Genomic DNA, 13,386 nt, shown 5'->3' with positions numbered 1-13,386 from the left:
TTACACCAATATCAATGTACTTTCTCTTCCTGTAAAACGATTTCCGACATTTGATGACTCATCCTGCACTAGTGGGTGTTCCTAATTTTGCATCCAATTAAAATAGTTTCTTGAATTTCTCGTCCCTCCTCTGAAATATAAATCCTGCCAGTCACCGTCCTCGGAGCTGTTACGAACTAGTTCCGCCTACACACTGTTACCTTTGGTTGTTGCTTCATCTCCGGCCTTCTCATCACCAAGGTCTGCAGGTGTATCTGTAGGAGAAGAAGGAGAGAAGTCCTCCACAGGAGTAGACAATCCCACAGTTGGTGCTTAATTTAAATTCAAATCAGTTGGCTAACAATCAATGCCCATGACATGTCCCTCCCTAGCTTAATTGTTTTTATCAACAGGTAATTATGCGAAAGTGCATAGTGTTTTTCAGGTCGTCTTTAAAAACTGCTTGTCTCGTCACATTTTGAGAAATATATGCCATCTGGCTGAGAGTTAGATGGAGAGAACTGACAACACTCTCAATGATAAGTATCAAGTTCCAAGTCCAAGATACGCTCCACTACATAATACCTCACAAAAAACAGTAAATTGTCATTTTTGCACGTCAGTTTTCACTTCAGTCATTGAGCTTTAGAAGTGCTCTGAGTAGATATAGTTACCTTGGGAGTTGGGACTGAGTCAGGTTCCTCGTTTGCTAAAGTAAGCTAAACTCATTCTTGATCCAGCTTCCTGTTCACTGTAGCTTTGAGAGTTGTATCAATATTTTCTTGTCTGACTTTCAGCAAGTGACTGTATTTGCCAAAGTTGTTGAAAAGTCCCAGATTGTTTTGTGTGTATTGAAAGTGCCAGAAGTGTGGATACAAATCAAATATGACTTTCACACAGTAGTAGTCTTTAAAGTGACATGCTGCCTGTGACCACTGCTCTTCATGCCAGTCCTGTAATTGCCTTGTGTCATCAAGGTTTATCGACCATGGGGGAATTAAATGCACAGCAGTTTTTATGTCCGGGAGAGATGAGTCAGGAGATCTGCAGGGAATCCTAGAAAAGAATGGGTGCTTTTCAGATCCCTTTTTTCTTATCTCTGGCTGGTGATAATCTTGTGGTGTATCGTGCTTACAGTTTGAAAAAACAACGACATATTTTTAGGGCTTTTTTGGTATCGTTGGGGAAATATCCAGAGATTTTGCAAATTACCTACGTTGGCCTTGTAATTTAATGTTTGAGTGTGAGCCTGCGTGCATACATACATGCTTGCCCACAAGCTGTACTGGTTCACCTGCTGATGTGAGGACACAGTAAATGTAATTCATTTCCCAGAAACATTATTATGTAGAATATCAGAAAAATTGCACTTGCAGAACAACCATTGTTCTATGTGGACACATAGGACCCATAAACCAATGGAAGATCTCACGCACACACAGACACACACACACATACTCTGCTAAAGCAATCAGGACCACTCACTAGCACATTGAATCATTCCAACATATTTTGCCTTTTCATGCTCTTTCCACCATATTTTTGTATTATATTCCCCTGCCTGCAGTGTTTAAGCTGTAAAACATCTCTGTGTAGTAACCAGTGATATCAGTTAACATTGGAAACCCCCCGCTGGTGTTAGGATATGAGTGATATGGGCAAGGATTTCTTTTTTTATGTCTGTCATAATTGAGTGTCTGATGCATTAAAACCATTACTCTGAGGGTTTGAGTTTGGCAGCGTGTTATGTCTCCATGGCAACACTTTAGGGTACTCTCCAAAGTGGGAAACAATGGAATATCATGGGCCGATGCTCTTTGGTGTGGATTTTCTCTGAGCACAGCGGGAAGCATGTCTGCATGCATGGTGTATACCACCAGATTTGTTTTAATATTAATAATAATTATTATAATTAAACTCCTTTTCTGACCTTTTCACCATTACTTCGCTCTTTCTGTTGCCATCCTCATTCACACTTTTGCCCACTCCTTAATTCTTCCTCATGTTGGGTTCTGTTTTTTTGTTTTTTTTTAATCTCCCCCCTCTTCTCCTCTAGTTCTGCCCAGGCTCTGTGCCTATCAGATGAACCCAGAGCAGTCAAGGAGTATCCATACCCTGAGAAGCTGCCTGGCGAGCTGTACGATGCAGACACACAGTGCAAATGGCAGTTTGGGGAGAAGGCCAAACTCTGTACCCTCGATTTTAAGAAGGTAAAATTGATTTATGCCAACCCATGCTGATGGAGAAATGAGTTAAAAATACAGTACCATGATTCTCTCAGGGTTTTTTTTTTCTCAACACAATCAATGGAACTTGAGTGTATAATTAGTTTTTAAAAAATCTGATGGCAATTGGCTCCTAGGAAAAACAGAGAGAAATTGAGAAAGGGATGGGGAGAATGAGGTAGAGGAAAAAAATAAGAATGTAGGAAGGAGGAAGGAAAAGAGAAACTGCTCAGGGTTGCATGCCCTCATGTGCATGCACACATACACACACACACACACACGGATGCACACAAAACAAACTGTGAGAGTTATAATGCTGCTCATGAAATACTCACAGAGATGGATGACTAAATATACACTGGAGAGATGCCAATGGGAATCTCTCCTTGCTGCACTCTTATTGTCTCTCATTCCTGCTGATGTTGCTGTTTAAGAAACACCGCCCAAGTCTAGATCGGACTCTGCTTCATTGTTTTAAGTTACTGATGGTGGACTAGAGATCCTTGTGGAGTCATTTGATATTTATACATAAGGATACAGATGTGAATATTGATATTTCTTTCTTGGAATGATGACATTCTGGCTTTCATACGTATGAAAAACATACTGTTAAATATATTTAATTCCACTAACAGTGGTCAAATTTCACAGTCAGGGTTAGTGGATGTCTTTAGGCCTAAACTCTGAAGAGCTTCACAGACTCAATTCACCATTATAGCAAATAATATGTGACAATTTTATTCAGATAACCGATTAATATAAACACAATTTGCTGTGCTAGTCAACAGGTTCTCTGTCTGTGTTGTATGTTCTCAAATATACTTTCATTTCATCAGTTTATAAGTAATAAGTTGGGGTATGAAAGCATCACTACCAAACATTCGCATCTAGTTTCCAGTTGAGAAAGAGGGTATATAGTGTTAACAGAGATTATCAACTGGATTTGAACCCATGATATTAGCACACGCTATCCTCCTTTACCGAGCTGCCTGAACACTGAAACATTCATGCATTGTTTCAGCTTGTCTCGGTTCATGCACCTGGTAGCAGCAAGGTGCGCAGGACCAAAAAATCCCCAAGCAGCCCTCACGCTCACTGTCTTTCCAGACACTTGTTACTCATAAAAAACACTCAAGTATCAGCCTCTGTGGTGCAGTTCATTGTGTAATGAAATCATATTTCATGAAACTTTTTGGCAGGCGTTGTCAAGATAAAGTACCACTGGAGTAGCCAAAAGATACTCTCCATGGTGTTTGTGGTCAGATAGAGCTGGGTTACCCTAGCAAAAAGCAAAATAATATGTACGTACGGGTGTTTTTCTCTCTTTCTCTCTTTAGCTCAGTCTCTGTCTCACTCTGTCCATCACCTCTCCCTGTCTCTCCCTGTCTACTCCTTCCACTGTCGCTCGCTCTCCTCCATTTTTACTGCAGCAAAAGGCCTGAGTAAGCAAAACAGCCGGACCAATAGGCCATGGGATGAAATCCATGGCGGCTCTTGGCAGCTACAGGCTGAGGCCGAGGTGCCTGTCAGCATCTGCACTGAGTTGTCAAAATCTGATATAGTCATTCAGATAGTAATAGAACTGATGTTAAAATGTAGCAGGCCATGTTTCTCAGGCAATGAGAGCAGGGAAACCACCCGGTATTCCCATCTGAAACTTTGAGACTACTACTGAGAAACACAGTCATGACATCATGTAAGCTTGGTAAGACAGTTTTTTTTCCCTGTTGCTGCATGGGACAATTTCTTTGTCTTAATATAAATACTCATTCCAGCTTTTTTAATTTAATTTTATTACTTTGTTATTCTGCAACAGAAACAATGGATGCACTTGTTTTTGTCTCACTGATGCAATGCATTGTCTGTAGAACAATGTCTTGGACCAAATGTTGTGTATTTTCTTCTTTCAATTTTTTGATAAAATGTTGTTATCCTAGCTACTGAAGCAAAAATATTTTGGAGATACAGGGTTGCTGCCCACTGATAGCTTGCCAGAGGATCATTATTCAGACGATCCCTAGTCCCCAACTTTCCATCAACATGTTTTAATAGCTCTCGAGAGGCAAAATAACAATGTTATCATAATTTATTGATCTTCCCATTGCTAGCTTTGTTTACAGATGTTTGGAGAAGGATACTCATCATCCCACTTCTGAAATTTGGAGCAAGAAAACATGTTAGCAGCGCCATGTGACTTATCCCCTGTCTCATCTCGTTCCAGGATATCTGCAAGGCTCTGTGGTGCCACCGTGTTGGGAGGAAGTGTGAGACCAAATTCATGCCAGCTGCAGAGGGCTCTGCCTGTGGCCCTGATATGGTGACTTAACACGTGTTTCTTCTTTGTGTTTTTGCCTGCGTGTGTGCCTGTGCGTATGTGTGCTTCTGTGTGTACAGTTTAAATGATGGTGGGGGAAACACTCACAAGATTTGTGACCTCAAAACATGGCACACATGACTAGTATAAGAATCCATTCGCTTCTATCAGACTTTCTTTATCAATCCAAGTGATAATACCAACAGTGTTTCCAACAGCTGGCCGGTGCATGCAGCCAGGTACTTTTTTGTCTGTCATTTATCTTTTTCTTTCTTAAATTCACCTCCCATTCAGCAGGTAGAGTTACCCTTTGATCACGCCATCCCTAAGAAAATCTTTGTTCCACTTTGGCCGCAGGAGGCAAAATGATCTTGCATTTGACACACCCTGTAAACCTTGCCTTGTTTTGTCAAATGAGGACAAACAGGGTGTTTCTCTTTGATTTTACTGTAGCTGATACGCGCTCCATGGCAACGTCTAATCAAAATAAATAATTTGGTGTGAAAATCTCCTCCAAGAAAAACACAAATCAGACAAGGGCAGTTTTGAGTTTCCCTATTTGGTATTAACAGACTGAGCAGTACAAGACCAGTGGATTTTGAATAACTTACTCCACTTACTCCACTTTCTTTCAGTGCTGCTCAGTGATATCAACTGTGTGACATTAAGTGTAAAAGGGGGTAGAGCTTGTAAAGGGAGTTTCACACAGACACACACATGCATTCCTCTTCCAGGGATTTGCTGAGTAAGTGGCACAAAGCGTGATAGTATTTTATAAGGTGAACAGGCTAAATTGATGGGAATACTATTATGAGAGTAACATTTATTGAGTGTCTTAGTGTTATAAAGTGCTGATACGTCCACTCAGTTTAGCCATTTCAGGACAAAAGGCCTTGAACTGTGTTACACTGCACGTCTTTTAATAGTGCAGTTTTACACACCAATGTCATTGTGTCCCAGCAGCCAGCACTGACTAATAAATGCACTTGTAAGTTAGGTTAAGAGTTTGAATCGGATTTACTGTGTTTTTGATTTGAGTTCATTTGAGTGCAGCATCAATAAAATCTCTCCTCTTGATAGAGGTACAACAGTCTTCCGCCATTATTTTACCTCAGGGAGCAGCTGCAATTGGTTTGTTGCTGACGTGGCAAAAATATGCCATTGGGGTTGGAGCCAAAAAGCAATCTGTGCTCTTTATTTATTCTTTGTTTTTTTTTCCATCTTTCAAGATGATTCTCCCCCAAGGCTCGCTCTCTCTCTTACCCTCTCTCCCCTGACAGCCCCTTGTCGACTTTTGCTTCTCAATATATTGAACTTGATGGTTTAATCCCGCCCTCTCTCTCTCCACGGGACAATTAACTGAACACAAACAATGACAGGCTCACTTAGGAATCTGTGGCACTCAGCCGCAGGGGGAAAACTGAGGGGAAATCAGCTGTTCTACCTCGTAGTCAAGGACCATGAGATTAGTTGGAGGGGTGTGTGTATGTGTGTGCAAGTGTATGTGTGTCTGTGGTATCGTGTGCAGGCACGAACACACAGTGAGATCAAGAACAGCTGAGCATATGCCCGCTATCAATACTCATGTGTGTGTGGGTGTGTGAGTAGGTTACTGAGATCACTCCAAGGCGAGCAGTTGAGTATATTGTGACTGATGTCATCTTGACATGGACAAATCCAGTTCAGTGTTGTGCCAGGAAACAGCTTGTGACATAATGTTGCTTTAAGAGAGTTTAGATCTTGCAAAGTATTCTCACGTTACATTAAGGGACTTTTAGAGCAGCACTGCTCATTTTGTGACACGTGATTAGCTGTTGTTGGTCCATGAATCAGCCATTTTGAAGCACATACAGTAAATAACTTGAGTCAGTGGTATGAGACATGTCCTTCAGCTCCTCCATCATTTCATCTACATCATCTGTTTAGACAATTCTAGTCACATAACCTTCCATATAATTTGAGATTTCTCCTCTGCCTGGCCTGGTTATCTCATGGAACGCACTTGGTTGTGTTCATGGGTGGAACGTCGCTTGGTCAGGCTGGTCCTGGTCCCCTGCGTATTCTCCCAGTAGAAGTTTGCAGCAACCAGATTATGCAACCATAACATAGGGAAAATGTAGGAGAAAAAAACGTATTTAAAAAATCTGCTTGACCTGGTTCACTTCTTTCAAAAAATAAAGTAGAAACCAGATATAAAAACTAATAAACAATTCACAAAAAGTCTGATACCACACCCCTATAGTTGATTTGCAGTTAAATTATCTCAGTCCCTTGGCAGATATTTATTCTTTTGTTTCGAAAACTAAAATTGTTGCAAAGAGTGTTTTTCAACAGTGAAAAAACATTACAGTGTTGATTTGTGCATTGTTGCCAAGAGTGTGTTTCAACCTGTTTCATATTTTTGTAGTTTTTTTGTTTTGTTTTGTTTTTTTACTTTTACTGCTTTTAAAAAGAATGACGATTGAAATGAGGTGAAAAGTGAAAGACAACATAGGGCAACACAAAATGCAAATATGACACTGTATTATTTTAGGAGAATATCCTTGTCAGGTATGAGACAGTTTTTTCCACTTTGCAGTTGTGTTTGACTTACCTCTGTTAATTCTAGCTGATGACAGCTCAAGCTAGGGACGGTCCAAAGACTCAGTTTCACTGAGAGATTATGAGCATATAACCACAACTGGACCACAACCTTTTTGACAGCCGTTAATCCTGGAAGCTGCTTCTTACAGGCCTCATGGTTTGACAGGCAGTCGTCATACAGAAGATAAAGGGCAGGGAAAGTCTGTGTGTTGTAGAAAATGTGAAACATTTTGCTCTTTGTTTGTGTATGCCTCCTTTCTCCTGCCTGCCTCTATCTCACCCATAATTCCTCTCTCTGTCTTCAGTGGTGTCGTAGAGGCCAGTGTGTAAAACAGGGCGATGAGGGCCCGAGGCCTCAGCATGGCCAGTGGTCCGAGTGGTCATCCTGGTCTGCCTGCTCTCGAAGCTGTGAGAGTGGAGTCACCTATCGGGAGAGGCAGTGCAACAACCCCAGGTACATAAACACTGAATAAACAGGCCCTAACAACAAATGGGCACAACAGTTTATTTTAGCTAAAGTGACAATAGTGCAAAATGTAAACATCAGCAATGAAAAGAAGGTTAACATTCTGCTTTCTTGAGAATATAAATACCATTGTCATGTCTGTGTGTGTTTAGTATGGAAAGGGAGGCAGGAGGCATGCTCAGGCAATGCATTTGTCAGGCAGCCACCACAACACACTTGACCTTTGTGTAGTGCGCGTGCAAAAGCCAAGGGCAGCCGCTGCTCAGTACTCACAACAGTCATCATGGATCAACCTCCTGAATCTCCTGAGGAGCCTGAGGAAGAATCATCACAGCCAAACTTAAGCACTTATTGTTTACAAAACCAAAACTGGCATTCATTTCACTTTTGCATTTATAGTGGCGATTTATTTGGGAACAAAACTCTCATGTGACTTTTATGAGTTTATATCAGTTTTGTACCACATCATTTGTCAATTAGTGAGGTAATTGGTACCTTACAACGATAGTTTTCAAAGTAGCTTCCCTCCAATGACTTTTTCTTAGCACAATAACGTCTCATAATTTTGTAGGTTGTTAGCTAAGAAATAGTTCTGTCCAATTCCAATTAATTTATTCCATTATATTTGTATCTTTTAACTTGTGGTAAAATATTTCTAGCCCTGTGACAAGTGTTGGTTTTACTTGGTAAATGTAAGCAGACAGTTATACACTAAATATGTGTGCAAAGGTAAATATGCGTACACAAGAGGATTAATGGAGAGACACTTTGGTACAGGGACAGTCTGTGCCTGTTTGTGATTACTCAACTCAAGGCCACCAGTATATTAAGACACGTGATTAAAATAGTGAAGACCCCTCACATGGGTCTGTCGCTTCCTCACTTATCTGCTCACTTAGCTCCTTACTCATCAGTCACTCAGGATTATTTGCACTGCCCGTCAGTCGGGGGGCCCTGTCCTAAATGCCGGGGCCTCCTCTTTATCATGTCATGCCAAGATTCTGACAAGTGGTGGGCTAAATTAAACAGAGAGTGATGTGGAGAAAGACTAAAGGATGGGGGGAGGAATGATGGTGGTGGAGGGAAAGGAAGAGACGGAAAGAGAGGCAGAGGAGAGAGAGGAATGGGGGATGGAGAGGGGGTAGAAGAGAGGACAGAGTAGGGATGTTTTTTAAAGCGGAAGATGAAATGTAAAGATACAGAGGGGGAGGATGTGAGAGGGAGAAAGAGATAAGTGACAATGTGATTGGAGAGCTTACAGAGAGTGTAATTGTCCCATTGAAGGGATTCAAAGCAACATAGCCTGGAGTTATACACCTGTGACAGGAGAAGCCTTCAAAAAGAGACACCCACACATGGGGAATGGCGTATACTCACATCCATCAGCCAGCTCACTCTGAAGTCAGAGTATTACAAACACAGGAATATGACACTTAATATTGAAATTAATAAGAACAAATAATACATGTGCTCCTCTCTGCAGGCCTGCATACGGAGGAAAGTTCTGTGAGGGCTCCTCCAGGTCCTACAAGCTTTGTAACACTGAAGATTGTCCCCCCAACACCATCGACTACAGAGCACAACAGTGTGCTGAATTCAACAGCAAACAGTTCAGAGGATGGTACTACACCTGGAGACCATATACGAGAGTGGATGGTGAGATAATCTTTTAATTCTTTTCACAACTATTTGAAATGACAAAAAGTGTAACTCAACATGTCATGGTACTAAAGCATTTTCTTGTTGCCTCTGGCCCCTGTGGTTCTTTTCTTTTTCTTCCAGATCAAGATGTATGCAAGCTGTACTGCTTTGCTGAAGGTTATGATTTCTTCTTTGCCTTGGCCAGCAAAGTTAAGGATGGGACGCTTTGCTCTCAGGACAGCTCCAACGTCTGTATTGATGGACTGTGTGAGGTAATACTTCAAAACAGACAAGCAGTGAGACTGTAACATGGTTGTTTTGAAGAATGAGGAAGCGTGCAGAGTTAGCAGGGTTTGTTTTATTTAAAGATGATATCATATGTGGGATCTCTAAGGTTGAGCTATAAATTTTGCGGAGGGGTTTAGCAGAGGAGAACATCAATAGACACCCTTGTGCTATTTCACAAGTACTTCAGATGTAATGAAAAAGAAAAGGCTGACCTGTCATCGCATAAGAGATGAGTGATGGTAGCTTTCAGCTGTTGTAATTTATGACATTGTATGATGTAAAGTTGCATTTTATGTTCAAAGTGTACTTTTTTTGTCAAAAGCAATGATGTTTTTCTCCCACAGAGAGTGGGCTGTGACCGTGTGCTGGGCTCCACAGCTGTGCCTGACGGTTGTGGGGTGTGTAAAGGAGACAACTCCACCTGCAAGATCTACAAAGGACAGTACACCAAGCAGCATTATACTAACCGTATGTAGTAATCAATTCAACTGATTATTGGCTATGGCCATACCAGATACTGAAACTTTTTTTTTTCTGTGTCTTTTATCATTTCACAAGACTGCTCTCTTTGATTTCTTGTCACAGTTCATGTTATTGAAATGTAATTTTTGTGTGCATGTGTGTATTTTACATCTTTTCCGTGATTGTTTGAAATATTGTCTTGTCTTTCTCAGAGTATTATGGGGTGGTAACCATCCCAGCAGGGGCTCGAAGTATCCGTGTGATGGAGTTGAATACATCGAGCTCTTACCTGGCTGTCAGAGACGCCCAGAGACGCTACTACCTGAACGGACACTGGACGGTTGACTGGCCAGGCCGACACCCCATCGCCGGAGCCATTTTTGAATACAAGAGACCCTATAACAGACCAGAGAGCCTATTATCAACTGGCCCCACCAATGAGACCCTGATCATAGAGGTGAGGGATCAGTGGACACAAACATTATTTATTCAACCAATGCTTTATCACTGTAGAGGACCTCCACCCTTCTTTTGATTATGACTTTCTTTGTGACATCATTGTTACAGTATGAGCCTGCATGAAGTTTAACATCTCTTGTGCACTATTTCATCTCATCATTCATATCATATTCTTTGTCCTGTAGATACTATTGCAGGGCTGGAACCCAGGAGTACGTTGGGAATATACTCTGAAGAAATCTGATGAGAAGAAGAATCATATCAAACACAATTACACATGGGCCATCATACGCTCCCAGTGCTCAGCAACTTGTGCTGGAGGTATGTCCAAACATGACTGCCAAACAGTATTTTTCAGTAGCATTATCATATTACACTGCACATTAGATCATAATATGCTTTTTTTCCAAACTACAGTGATAGACATATTCAAAGTGAAATATAGTGATTTTTATCTTCCCTCTCAAAGCAGACTTTAGGCTACTCTGCTCACTATTTTTTGTGTTATTTTGAGCCAAGTGCAGGTCTATTGCATTGATGAAAAAGGACAAATCGCCTCTTTTCAAGTGATCTGGGTCAACCCACAGATTAAGAGGACAGTTTGTAGATCAATGGAGGAACATCCAGGGCCCAGTCTGAGCTCTCTGATCTATAATAAGGCTTTTAGCTGCAGGTTAAATGGAGAGAGGAGTCTTCCCATCATTAGTGAGGGGACATTAGGAGCTCTTGTTTTGGACTGGTGGGACCTCTTCTTGTTCTACTGGAGACCTGCTATTACACACACACACACACACACACACACATGCAACGACACAGGTAGGCTAAAAGCAAGCATGCACACACATGCACAGCTTTGACCAGTGGCCTAGTATTACACTAGCACACACACACACACACACACACACATACACATGCCAATACTGCTGTAATGACATGAGCCGTCCCTGGCATGGTGATTTGTGGGCAGAGGTCAGGAGATAAAGGTGTGTGTGTGTGTGTGTGTGTGTGTGTGTGTGTGTGTGTGTGTGTGTGTGTGTGTGTGTGTGTGTGTGTGTGTGTGTGTGTGTGTGTGTGTGTGTGTGTGTGTGTGTGTGTGTGTGTGTGTGTGTGTGTGTGTGTGTGTGTGTGAGAGCTCGGGTGTGTTTACCCATACACACCTACCTTTGTGAGTTTGTATGTGTGTTTGTGTGTGCACTTGCTTGGCTTCATGAGTGTGAACAAAGCCCCCAGTGTAGAGTTCCTGTCAATTGACCCTGCAGGTCAAAGTTCCCCACCCTGGTCTGTTGCGGTCCTCCCTAACCACCTCCACCTCTTTGTGCCCTGATTGTAGGTCGTGATGGGTTGGGGGTCGTTTGCTTTATTAAAGAGTGTGACTGACTAACTGAGCTGTAAGAGCTGAGATGTGCAGATTGACCTTGCCTTAAGCCAAATTCCAACAGGGAGATCTGTGAACCTGGGATTCAAGTTTCAAAGAAATCAATAAACACAGTCAGACCTGTCTTTGTGCTTCACAAATTCAGTAACACAAAAGTCACAGAATTTCATTAGTAAGTAAATGATGAATTAAAGAAATTAAAAAATATCATCAAATGTTTTCATTCCTTCCAGAAGCATAATTAAATATTCATTTTGAACATGTGCAAAATTACATAATAAAAGAAGAGGTTTTTTTTGCAGGTGTGTCTTGACAAATAAGAATGAACATTCAAGATCAATAGGGCCAGCAAAAAAAAAAAAAAAACAGCCAAAAAAAAAAAAAAAATCCAGCGCAAGGGAAAAAAGTAAGCAAAAAAAAACAAAAATCCGGCACAAGAAAAAAAAAAGTAAGCAAAAAAAAACAAAAATCCGGCACAAGAAAAAAAAAAGTAAGCAAAAAAAAAAAAAAATCCGGCACAAGAAAAAAAAAAGTAAGCAAAAAAAAAAAAAAATCCGGCACAAGAAAAAAAAAAAGTCAGGCAAAAAAAAAAAAAAAATCAAGCACAAGAAAAAAAAAAAAAAAAACTGCAGAGGCTTGACCACGTACCACAACAAAGCGACAAGCGACTGTCGGCTCAATGACAGCAGCAGAGTGACAGACAGGCTGCCAAACTCTGCAGCGCCATAAAAGTGAACAATAAAGCCGATTAACTTTGACTCAATGCCGGAGTATGACAATGAAAACAAGAAAACATAAGCGGTAGGCCTACTTCAGAATCGGCACACGAATCACTTCCGTGTCCAACCCCTGTTGCTAACGTACAGCAATCAGCAATGCATGTTCATCATCATTGCTGTCCCCCATATCTACAGTATGGCTGCCCCCCCCCCCCCCCCCCCCCCCCCCCCCCCCCCCAAAACAAACACACACACACACAATCATTTATAAGTTACATAGAGACGTTATATGAGCTAACGTTTAGCGTGACTAAACGTGACTGGAGACACCTCCGTGACTAGACCACCGCGATCCAGGTCTCTGCCTCCTCCTGTAGTATTTACAAATACTACTACAAGAGCCTGTCTGTCACTCTGCTGCTGTTTTTTTTGGCTGTTTTTTTTTTTTTTTTGGCTGGCCCTAATACTCCTTCGTAGTAAACTGATGTTTTTTTTCTTCTTTTTTTATTTTACCATCTTTTCCAATGATCTATCATATCATCATAATTATTTAATCCAGCTCAGTAAATAATATGAGCTTGTAGTTTTGTTTTACTGCTGATATTTTATTGTAGCAAACTGGCAGTTAGGAATAAACTGTAACTCAAAATGAAAATTATATTCTCCTTTTATGATTATTTGTCTGAATTATTTATATGTATCCCTCACAGGCCAGATGAATACCAAGTCTGCATGTTACAAAGACTTGAGAGTGCAGGTGAATACGTCCTACTGCAATCCCAGATCGAGACCAGCTACTGGACTGATGCCCTGCAACACCCAACCATGTCCTTCCAGGTCAGACCCAGTGCTCTTTTATGTCATTGTTGTGTGTG

General features: G+C 41.2%; 1 protein-coding gene across 1 annotated transcript in view; it reads left to right on the top strand.

The window, feature by feature from the left end:
- adamts16 (ADAM metallopeptidase with thrombospondin type 1 motif, 16) overlaps nucleotides 1–13,386 on the top strand; it is a gene marked incomplete at both ends in the record, with an annotated part of 51,244 nt that overhangs the window by 24,427 nt on the left and 13,431 nt on the right. Inside the window, 9 exons of the mRNA XM_083990302.1 lie at nucleotides 2,036–2,189; nucleotides 4,426–4,521; nucleotides 7,407–7,555; nucleotides 9,051–9,223; nucleotides 9,350–9,480; nucleotides 9,841–9,964; nucleotides 10,171–10,415; nucleotides 10,603–10,738; nucleotides 13,222–13,348. Coding sequence (XP_083846428.1) covers nucleotides 2,036–2,189; nucleotides 4,426–4,521; nucleotides 7,407–7,555; nucleotides 9,051–9,223; nucleotides 9,350–9,480; nucleotides 9,841–9,964; nucleotides 10,171–10,415; nucleotides 10,603–10,738; nucleotides 13,222–13,348 — 1,335 coding nt within the window. The remainder of the gene's footprint in view (nucleotides 1–2,035; nucleotides 2,190–4,425; nucleotides 4,522–7,406; nucleotides 7,556–9,050; nucleotides 9,224–9,349; nucleotides 9,481–9,840; nucleotides 9,965–10,170; nucleotides 10,416–10,602; nucleotides 10,739–13,221; nucleotides 13,349–13,386) is intronic.

This window comes from Trachurus trachurus (genome assembly GCF_905171665.1).
Source record: "Trachurus trachurus genome assembly, chromosome: 16".
Taxonomy (NCBI): Eukaryota; Metazoa; Chordata; class Actinopteri; order Carangiformes; family Carangidae; genus Trachurus; species Trachurus trachurus.
This window is presented reverse-complemented; position numbering and strand designations above follow the sequence as displayed.